Source organism: Blennius ocellaris (genome assembly GCF_963422515.1).
Source record: "Blennius ocellaris genome assembly, chromosome: 21".
NCBI lineage: Eukaryota > Metazoa > Chordata > Actinopteri > Blenniiformes > Blenniidae > Blennius > Blennius ocellaris.
The window spans coordinates 787,657-798,576 of NC_137670.1; the positions used below are offsets into that span (position 1 = coordinate 787,657).

The 10,920-nt window shown below is 53.6% G+C and overlaps 1 protein-coding gene across 1 annotated transcript in view; it reads left to right on the forward strand.

Moving 5' to 3' along the window:
• myo15b (myosin XVB) overlaps positions 1 to 10,920 on the forward strand; it is a gene marked incomplete at its 3' end in the record, with an annotated part of 37,199 nt that overhangs the window by 24,910 nt on the left and 1,369 nt on the right. Inside the window, 19 exon segments of the mRNA XM_080516940.1 lie at positions 554 to 672; positions 1,208 to 1,323; positions 1,400 to 1,541; positions 1,950 to 2,061; positions 2,739 to 3,051; positions 3,144 to 3,207; positions 3,735 to 3,807; positions 3,905 to 3,981; positions 4,093 to 4,169; positions 4,748 to 4,878; positions 5,551 to 5,645; positions 5,899 to 5,976; positions 6,707 to 6,803; positions 7,655 to 7,803; positions 7,913 to 8,004; positions 8,616 to 8,749; positions 8,865 to 8,998; positions 10,101 to 10,241; positions 10,347 to 10,429. Coding sequence (XP_080373066.1) covers positions 554 to 672; positions 1,208 to 1,323; positions 1,400 to 1,541; positions 1,950 to 2,061; positions 2,739 to 3,051; positions 3,144 to 3,207; positions 3,735 to 3,807; positions 3,905 to 3,981; positions 4,093 to 4,169; positions 4,748 to 4,878; positions 5,551 to 5,645; positions 5,899 to 5,976; positions 6,707 to 6,803; positions 7,655 to 7,803; positions 7,913 to 8,004; positions 8,616 to 8,749; positions 8,865 to 8,998; positions 10,101 to 10,241; positions 10,347 to 10,429 — 2,227 coding nt within the window.

Below are 10,920 nucleotides of genomic sequence, written 5' to 3' on the forward strand. Positions count from 1 at the left end.
GCTTCTGATGGAAGCTGGACGCTGCTATTTGGTTAAAATGTTGAGTGACAGGATCATCAGCCAATCAGATTTTGATGTGATATTGACGGACCATCTTAGGGCCAGCAGAGTTTCTAGCGCTAGCCTTAGTGTCGTCATTGAAATGAGCTTGACTGATTGGCCCACAGGCAGGTGGTGATGATGCTCTGTTATTATTGGCTAATCTGGAGTGATGGCAGCTAAGTTAACAGCCAGATAGGATGATTTTGTTCCTGCTGGCCCTGACTGAAACACCACCGCACGCTAGTCCTACTTTCAGATCTGAAGCGTCTGGATCTTGGACTTGGCGGCAGATGAGCCGTCACATCGTTGAGATTGATCTGGTGTGATCCAGCGTAATGCCTGTAAAACACTCAGAACGTGCTTCCTGGGGTTATTGTTGTAAACTCGCACCCTCTGCTCAGCTGAAGAGCTGCACTTCCTTCAGGATCTCGACGAATCAGGAGCTCAGGAGTGTTGACTGAATGTTCTTGCTGTTTATACATCAGTAATCCCGTTTCCCCGCCTTCTGCAGCACATTTCAACGTGGGGACGACCATCGGCACCGTCCAGGACGAGAACATGAAGAAGAGGATCGTCATGGCGGCTCGAGACAACTGGGAGAGCTACTTCACCCGGCTGTTCCCGGTGAAGGTGCGACGCCTTGTGGTTTCCGGTGGAGGGGGCGACACAAACACACTTCATGTGGCGTTCAGGGTCTCTCTCTCTGGCAGTACGAGCTCTGGGGTCCAGGGTTTTCCTCGACCTCCATGAAGTGGCAGGATTGTGTCTGCTGGCAGGAGTCGGTCCCGATCGGGTCGACCGAATCTTGTGGCAAGTTAACGGCAAAGTGTTTGTTCCCATCGGGAGCAGAGGGAACCAGGAGGTCTCTTGGAATTTTATCCATGAAAAGAATGACCGTAGAATTTTGTTCAAATGGTCCGTCTATTTTCACACGTTGAAAAAGTCTCTTGAAAAACAATGAAAACAGGGTAACGTCTAGAAGTGAGAAACCACAAGCCGTGTTGGGGTCGGAGCCGATCGTTTAAGTAAAGACTGATTGACTTAATGGCTTAAGCAGCATTTCTTCAGGCCGTCCTGGCGTTGGCGTCTGATCTTGTCTCTCGAATGTCTGAGGTGAGACGGATGTTTTCCTTCTGGACGCTGACGAGCTTCTGCTTGCTTGTAGCTGGAAGGTGCGGACGCTGAGATGCTCGGCGTGTCTCATCGCGGGATCCGTCTCCTGAAGGTCGTGAGAGCATCGGGCATCAACCCCAAACACCTGCGTCCGCTCAAGAGCTACAGGTACCCGTCGGACCGGGGCGGAAGAGCCGCTCGCGTTCATCCGGGCTCACGCTGACTTGCTCTGTGTCGATTGCAGCTTTGCGGAGGTGGTGTCGGTCGGCCTGCAGGATGCCAACACGGTGCAGCTGGAGCTCAGGACCGAAACCCTGACGCTGAAGTCGCTTCGAGGTCCTCAGATCACGGACATGATCCAGTTATTCCTTCAGGAGCTCATCAAGGTCATTCCTCCCGTCACGTCGGCACCGTGTCAACAACGTTCTGCCTTAGAACTCAGAAAAGCCTGAGAGGTTCTGAGGAACTGAAGCCAGAATGAATGGAGACAGTCCAGGACCAGTGGGAGGAGCTTACGCTCCAGATTAATGCGCTATGTCATAATTGTCTGGTTTTAAATCGTTTTGAAGATTTGAAGACCTGCAGAAGAGCAGGTGAATTCAGGACAGACGTCCACAGCAGGACAGCAGAGGAACCAGAAAAGCTCTTTGATAATTCCCGTCAGTCTCCTTTGTGATCTGACAAAGGAAACGTCTTCCTGAAATAGCTTGTTGTCTCTGTGTCTGGACGGAGTTTCATGAAAGTGCAACAGTTCAATGCTCGTCGTTCTGGTTCTGTGTCTCCTGGACCTGCAGGACTCGGGTCACGTCATCGCCCTGAAGAGCTTCGTGACGGACGACAAAAGTCTTCTTAGCTTCAGTAAAGGCGACATCATCAAACTACTGCCGATGGACGGAATGCAGACAGGTGAGACGGACTGTAGACAAGTGAGACAGACTGTAGACAGGTGAGAGACTACAGACAGGTGAGACGGACTGTAGACAGGTGAGACGGACTGCAGACAGGTGAGACGGACTGTAGACAGGTGAGACGGACTGCAGACAGGTGAGACAGCCAGCAGACAGGTGAGAGAGACTGTAGACAGGTGAGACGGACTGTAGACGGACTACAGACAGGTGAGAGACTACAGACAGGTGAAACAGCCAGCAGACAGGTGAGAGAGACTGTAGACAGGTGAGACAGGCATCAGACAGGTGAGACGGACTGCAGACAGGTAAGGTCCACACTGGACATGTGTCCAGACACTGGATTCTGGGTTTTCCAGCCACTTTGATATTTTTCTTCTTTTACTTTCTTCTTGTGTATTTTTTAGCTCTTTTATCCTTCTGAGCCGTTTTGTGAGATTTTAACCGATTCTGCCCGTCGTCCCTCGTTCTTCACGCTGTCGCCGTGTGAGCCTAGCGTCCGTTGGACACGCTGAACAGCTTTACGATTTTCGAAGCCACTCAATTGCTTTCTGTCTCTGAGCGGACTCGCTTGTTGGACGTCGGTCCGTCCCCGTCCCTCCGGTCGTGTCTCGGTAGAACCAGCCGTGGCGGCGATGGGTCGGCGTCAGACGGACGGTTGTGTTGTCGTCCCACCAGGCTGGCGCTTCGGCACGCTGGGCGGGCGCTCCGGCCTGTTCCCAGAAGAGCTGACTCAGCCGTCCGCCGCCCCGGACTACCACTGCCTCCACCTGGCCCGGCGGGACGAGCGGCGGAAGAGCATGAGGAGCATCAAACCGTCCGGCGCCGCCGCCATGATCCCTCCGCCCAGCAGCAGGCTGGCGGTGGCGGCCGCGGGCCCGCCGACGTCTCTGGACCACGTCTCCGGGTCCGTCCCCAACTCCAACGCGGGATCCGTCGTCGACGTCCAGGCCCAGTCGGCCATGGCGGAGTTTGCTTCGAGATACTTCAGGTAGGTTCTCGCGTTGGCGGACACCGGGAGGTCTTAGCTTGCCGCGACGCGACGATGTAACTTCCTGCTCTCGTTGTCTTTCCTCCCAAAAGCGCGGGAACGAGCGGCGTCCCCGTCAGCGGAAGGAACTTCCTGGAGGCGGTTCAGTTTTCACCCGTAAGAAGGAGCCGATAGCGTGAAGCTGTGTCTCTTCTTCTTCTATGGACGTTCTTCAAGTGTCGGTAGTTCAAAGTACTGTGTCAGTGACAGTGATGGAGAAGTTTTTGAAAACCAGGATCTCAGCTCTTCATCCATCAGGTCCAGGTTTCACACTGAGGGAGGCACTATTAAAAAAAGTCCTTGCTTTCTGGATTTACTGGATTCCTGTTGATCAAACTTTGATGAGAAAGACTTTGATGTCTTTGATGAGAAAGACTTTATATTGTTAATAGAGGCTACACAGTTTAACATTTTAACATGTTCAGGTGGAGGTGTGACTCCAGAGTTTTACAAAGAAAAAAGTGTGTCTCGGCTCAAAAAGGTTGAAAAACACTGTTTTAAAGGATTCAAAACCCCAGAAAGGGTCTGAAAAATCCCCCAGAACACGGTTTTATGGATGCAGACGATGAAGAGTAGCGGGCTAACGAACTAGCCTGAGCTAATGAGGCTAACTTCCTCCAAACCTGTGTGTGTCGTCCCTCCAGGTTCCCATCCAGGAGTCCCTGATCCTCTACAGCGACGCCGAACTCCAGAAGCTGTCGGTCCAGTGTTTCACCAGTGAGTGTTTCCACAGCGCGGCGACCGGACGCCAGCTCGCCCTCCCTCTCCTCCCTCTCCTCCCTCCATCATCCACCCCTTTCTTCTGTCCATCCAGGCCTGATGCAGTACATGCAGGACGTTCCCACGGAGATGGACGGCGGCCAGGTGGACTGCCTGCGACGCATCCTGCTGGTCAGTGCCGGCGGCGTCCAGCGTCCGGCGTCCAGCTGTCAGTCACCTTCATGCTCTCTCTCTCTCTCTCTCTCTCTCTCTCTCTCTCTCTCTCTCTCTCTCTCTCTCCAGCTCGGGACGGAGAACCAGCTGCTGAGGGACGAGATCTACTGCCAGGTCGTCAAGCAGACCACCAACAACCCCAACAAGTGAGTCCCGGCGCCGCGGTCAAGCCCGTCTGCGGGCGGGATGGACGTCGTTTGATCCGGGATACGAGTTCCAGTCGCTGCTCACTCAGACTCGGCTTGCGGTGTTAGCATAAAGGCCAAAGCGGCGAAAGTCGCTAAAACACTTAACAAGGTACAACAGCTGGATTGACTGCAGTCACTAAAAATGGCTCCGTAGTACAACGGTGAACTTGTACTGGTCCTCAAACCAGCCGGCCGGTACGACCCGACGAGGAGGTTCTTTCATGTTCGCTGTGAAATTTGTTCGTACGAAATATTTGGAGGAAGAGAAAGATTTGGACAAGACCGGCAACTTCATCACCGGCAGAGTCGGTCTGATGTCACTCAGTAGTTTAAACAGTTCAAAACGGCTAAAATAGCTACCAGGTTACCATGGTTACAACGGCGAACCGGCTAAAATGCTTCCATGTGACCATCAGATGTCTGTCGATTCTGCGACATGCCTTCTCCGTGGTCCGTGGCTCCAGGCGAGTTCATTGGTTGAGAAATGGCGTGAAGCGAGTCTGAGGTGTGGAATGTTTGTGCGTCTCCCTCTGCAGGTCCAGCGCCGACCTCGGCTGGCGGCTGCTCTGCCTGATCTCCGGCTTCTTCCCGTGCTCCGGCACCCTGCAGCCCTACTTCGCCCGCCACCTCCACGACGTGTCGGAGGAGCATCTGCACCCGTACCAAGGTAGCGCCGCCGCCGCAGTAACACCACCATGGTAACGCTGCCGCCGTGGCAACGCCACCATGGCAATGCCACCACGGTAACGCTGCCGCGGTAGCGCCACCACGATAACACCACCACGGTAGCGCCGCTGCAGTAACGCCACCGTGGTAACACCGCCACCGTGGTAGCGCCACCATGGCAACGCCTCCATGGTAACGCCACCACGGTAACGCCACCACGGTAACGCCACCACGGTAACGCCACCACGGTAACACCACCACGGTAATGCCACCACGTTAACGCCGCCACGGTAACGCCACCACGGTAACACCACCACGGTAATGCCACCACGTTAACGCCACCACGGTAACGCCACCACGGTAACGCCACCACGGTAACACCACCGCGGTAGCGCCGCCGCAGTTACGCCGCCGCGGCAGCATCACCATGGCAACGCCACCACGGTAACACCACCGCGGTAGCGCCGCTGCGGTAACGTCGCCACGGTAACGCCGCCGCTGTAACACCGCCGCCGCGGTAACGCTGCCGCCACCACAGTAACGACACCGCGGTAGCGCTGCTGCGGTAACGCCGCCGCGGTAACGCCGCCACAGTAGCGCCGCCGCGGTAGCGCCGCCGCGGTAACGCCTGGCGTGGCCCCGGGTCCCGTTCTCAGACGCGCTGTGTCCACAGATCTGGCCGCCGTGTGTCAGGACAACCTGCAGAGGGCGCTCAGCGTGGGGGGGCGGCGAAACATCCTGTCGCAGATCGAGATGGAGGCCTTCCTGGTGAGTACCGCCTCTCGGGTCGGCCCCGTTTCCGTGGCAACGGCGCTCGGAGACGAGGGAAACAGTCCAACTCTATATATAAATGGGGAAAATACAACTTTTCTGAAACGCTGCTGCTGCTCATGAGCACTGCGGCTGCAGTAACTCCTGCTACACCTTCATCTAGAACACCAACTGCACCTTCACCTCCACCTTTAGCTCTCAGCTCAGTGATTCTCCGTCATCTTGCTGACGGTGCTGTGCTTCTCCTCAGGACGGCAAAACGACTCGGCTTTTCCCCATCAAGCTCCCGGGAGACGTGGAGTTTCCTGTTAAGATCTACAACTTCAGCGTAAAATCTTTTTGTCCTGCTTTGAAACTTCCCGGCGCCTCACAGATCCTGATATTGACGTTTTTGTCTCTCTGCTGACGAACGACTCCGACGGGCCAAACCCAGGAGTTTAGGCAAAAATTGACTAAAATACTTCAAAGTTCTAGTAACAGATTTTTTTTAAATGATTACATTTTTAAAGGAATCAACAAAGCGAAAGTAGCTGGAATGGTTATAAAGAATATTAGCCAAAATTAGCAAAAGTAGCTATAGATACTTTCGCTAATTTTGGCTAATATTCTTTAGACATTCTATAGAATGACTAAAAAACATCAGCCAAAATGAAAGAAAGAAGGACTTAGACGTGATATGATAATAAAATTAATAATAATAATATTGTCATTTAAAAGTCACGAGACTAAAGAAAGCTATAAAACACAGTAGAAATAATAAAAGTCCATCATCAGAGGTTTAAAGTGATTTTAGCAGCTTCAGTTTAAAAGAAATGAGAGTGTGTTAAAGTGTTGAAGTGTTCTAGAGTCGCTCCTTGCAGAACCTCAGAAGGAGAACGTGTTCTAGAGTCGCTCCTCGCAGAAACCTCAGAAGGAGAACGTGTTCTAGAGTCGCTCCTTGCAGAACCTCAGAAGGAGAACGTGTTCTAGAGTCGCTCCTTGCAGAACCCTCAGAAGGAGAACGTGTTCTAGAGTCGCTCCTTGCAGAACCTCAGAAGGAGAACGTGTTCTGTGTGCAGCTAGCGGGAGACGTGGTCACCGAGCTGTGTCTGGAAATGAGCGTCTCTCAGCTCAGCCAAGTGAGGGAGTTCCTGCTGGTCGCCACCAGGCTTCAAGGTAAAGCCCCAGCCGGGGGCGCACAGTCGCTGGTTCTATTCCCACCAAACACCCCTCGCCCCCAGAACCCCCCTCGCCCCCAGAACCCCCTGAAACCACCAGAACCCCCTGAAACCCCAGAACCCCCCTACCGAACCCCCAGAACCCCCAGAACCCCCTGAAACCCTCAGAACCCCCCCAGAACCCCCCCTACCGAACCCCCTGAAACCACCAGAAACCCCTGAAACCACCAGAACCCCCTGAAACCCCAGAATCCCCCTACCGAACCCCCAGAACCCCCTGAAACCCTCAGAACCCCCCCAGAACCCCCCCTACCGAACCCCCTGAAACCGCAAGAACCCCCTGAAACCACCAGAACCCCCACTACCGAACACCCTCGCCCCCAGAACCCCCTTAAGCCCCCAGAACCCCCCCTACCAAACCCCCAGAAACCCCATAACCCCCAGAAACCCCAGAACCCCCTCTACCAAACCCCCAGAACCCCCCAGAACCCCCGCTACCAAACCCCCAGAACCCCCTGAAACCCCCACAACCCCCCCAGAACCCCCCCTACCAAACCCCCAGAAACCCCATAACCCCCAGAAACCCCAGAACCCCCTCTACCAAACCCCCAGAACCCCACAGAGCCCCCGCTACCAAACCCCCAGAACCCCCTGAAACCCCCAGAACCCCCGCTACCAAACCCCCAGAACCCCCTGAAACCCCCACAACCCCCCCAGAACCCCCCCTACTGAACCCCCAGAACCCCTCAAGCTTCAGGTTTTCAATCAGATGAACTTGTGGTCTGGTTCTACTGGGAGACTGGTGATGAAGACATGATGACCACATTAACCCCTCCCCCCCCACATTAGACGGGATGGTGCGCCCCCTCCGCCCTGACGAATACGTGCTGGACTTCCTGCTGGACGACGACTCGGTGGTGGTTTCCATGAGGAGAGTCGTCTGGTTGGAGCCTCTGACCTTCACCAACGACCTTTATGTCGACTTCCACTTCCAGCAGGTGAGACGCTCAAACCCACAAGGTTCCCCCCCCGACCCCCCCCCCCCCCCCACTCACCCTGTGTGTGTGTGTGTGTCCACAGCTCCTGGCTGACTTCCTGTGTGGACAGGTGACACTTCCTGTCTCAGCAGCAGATCAGCTGATCGCTCAGCTCTCCGTTCTGCAGCATCTTTCTCTGGGTCACAACGACGAGCCGTCCCTGTGAGTGTGTGTGTGTGTGTGTGTGTGTGTGTGTGTGTGTGTGTGTGTGTGTGTGTGTGTGTGTGTGTGTGTGTGTGTGTGTGTGTGTGTGTGTGTGTGTGTGTGTGTGTGTGTGTGTGTGTGTGTGTGTGTGTGTCTCGTCTCGTCTTCAGGATGAAACGTTTGTTTTCTTGGTTGCTCAGTTTTTTCTTTGAAGACCTGAAGTGAGTCTGAAGGTCGACGTCAACAGGTCCTCCTCCTCTCCTCCTCCTCCTCTCCTCCTCCTCCTCCTCCTCCTCCTCCTCTCCTCTCCTCCTCTCCTCCTCCTCCTCCTCCTCCTCTCCTCCTCCCTCTCCTCCTCCTCCTCCTCCTCCTCCTCCTCCTCCTCCTCCTCCTCCTCCTCCTCCTCCTCCTCCTCCCTCTCCTCTCCTCCTCCTCCTCCTCCTCCTCCTCCTCCTCCTCCTCTCCTCCTCTCCTCCTCCTCTCCTCCTCTCCTCTCCTCCTCTCCCTCTCCTCTCCTCTCCTCTCCTCTCCTCCTCTCCCTCTCCTCTCCCTCTCCTCTCCTCTCCTCCTCTCCTTCTCTCCTCCTCTCCTCCACCTCCTCAGTGTTTCATTGACCATGTGTTTTCCAGGTCAGAGGTCAAAGAGTACCTTCCCACCCAGAGTGGGATCAGAGCCTCAGTGGAGGAGATTCACTTTCTGTGTCGAGGTCACATGACCTCCATGAGCAGCCTGCAGCCAATGGAGGCTAAGATGCGATTCATCGGTGAGACGCTCTCCTCCTCCTCCTCTCCTCCTCTCCTCCTCCACTCCTCTCCTCCTCTCCTCCTCTCCTCCTCTCCTCTCCTCCTCCTCTCACAGTTCTTCATCCCTCCTTCCAGAGTTGCTCTCCACCTTCCCTCTGTTCGGCTCCAACACCTTCCTGGTGCAGAAGGTGAGCCAGCGCAGCGTGACGTCACCCTGCACCGTCAGCATCAGCCAGCAGGGGGTGCTCTTCCTTCACCGCACGTCACAGGTACGTGGCCTTTCCTTCTTTTGATTCTTTTGTAGCTGCAAGAATTTGCCATTTGTCTATTCTGAAATATACACATTAAAGGAAATCAGATATTATTATATTTGTGAAAAGAAAACACAAAAACTCTCAGTCACGTGTGTCTGGTATCGTATTTTTATTCAGGATTAAAACAATTTGTCATCGTCTGGAAATTGTTTTGAGTTTACATCTCTAAAGTATCACTTCACGTAAGTTGGAGTCATTGTTTTATTGTGAAAGGCGTTGCGTCATGTGACCTCCACAGACGCATTAATTAATTCTGACCAAGGACGGTTTTGAATGTCATTTTTGACAATCTAGTGTTTTTAGATCAGAATCTGTCAGTTTTCATTTTTATACTTCACACTTCATAAATCGCACGGCGGCCGGAATAGATGGTCCGGTGGGCCGGTTCTGGTCCCCGGGCCGCATGTTGGACACTTCTGGTCTAAAGTCTGGAACCGGTCTGGAGTCACACTGGTTGTGGGCGTTGCTTGCGCAGGTCACGTGACCTGACGGTGTTCTAACGCAGTGTTTCTCAACCTCTGGTGTTTCCTCCAGATCGTCAGCTGAGTCGTGGGAAATTATCACATTCCACATTATTTTCTAAAAAAACCTTTGTTCTCACAGCCTCAGTGTGTTGCAGAGTAATCATGTATAAATACTCTTCACCACTAGAGGGCAGCACAGAACTTTGCCGGTGAAATGTAAAGTGACAGACGTCAGTGTGGTTCATCTCCACCTCCTGCTACCATCTTGTATCAAAGTACTGTGTCAGTGACAGTGATGGAGAAGTTTTTGAAAACCAGGATCTCAGCTCTTCATCCATCAGGTCCAGGTTTCACACTGAGGGAGGCACTATTAAAAAAAGTCCTTGCTTTCTGGATTTACTGGATTCTGTTGATCAAACTTTGATGAGAAAGACTTTGATGTCTTTGATGAGAAAGACTTTATATTGTTAATAGAGGCTACAGAGGTTAAACTTTTAACATGTTCAGGTGGAGGTGTGACTCCAGAGTTTTACAAAGAAAAAAGTGTGTCTTGGCTCTAAAAAGGTAGAAAACCACTGTCCTAACATCTGCAGGCGCAGCTGCTCCTCGTCCGGCTGGAGGACGTCCAGTCCATCCGCACCGTCCGGCCCAAGAGGCCGGGCAAACTGCCGGCGGTGGAGCTCCTCCACGGCCGGCCGGCCAGTCCCCGGAAACTCACCGTTCACCTCAAGCAGGTACGAGCTCCGGTTCAGGTGGATGGAGGGGGGGGAGGGGAGGGAGGGGAGGGGGGAGGGGCTCTGAGCCAGGCCACCTTCTGATTGGCTTGACGTGTGTTTCAGGCTAAAGAGATGTGCCACCTCATCGCCCTGTTCATCGACATGCTGGTTCCGCCGTCGCCGGCCGGCTCGCTGGCCGGCCTCCAGTAGAGTCCGGGAGTCGAACCACGACGTCAACTGACCGGTCGCCTCCAGAGGAAACATATTTATTTGTACAAATCATGAAATTAATCAACGAAATGGGAGGAAATAATGGCCAAACGTGTTTATGTGTCATTCTGCAGGTTTAATATAGTAGCGCTGAGCACCACCCCCCCCCCCTCCCCGACCTATGACCCCGCCTCCCTCTCATGAACACACACACACACACACACACACACACACACACACACACACACACACACACACACACACACACACACACACACACACACACACACACACACAAGGAAGCGTTCCTTGATATTCGATCGATTTGATGCTGAAGCCAGAGAAAGTTGTTGAAAACTGACACCCTGTGATACAAACTAATCGTTGATGAGCAATAAAGAAATGTGATGATTCATTTGCTCTCATCGGATCATTTGTCTGTTTGAAACGAGGTCAAATGAAGAGAAAGACACTGGAGTCGCTTCCG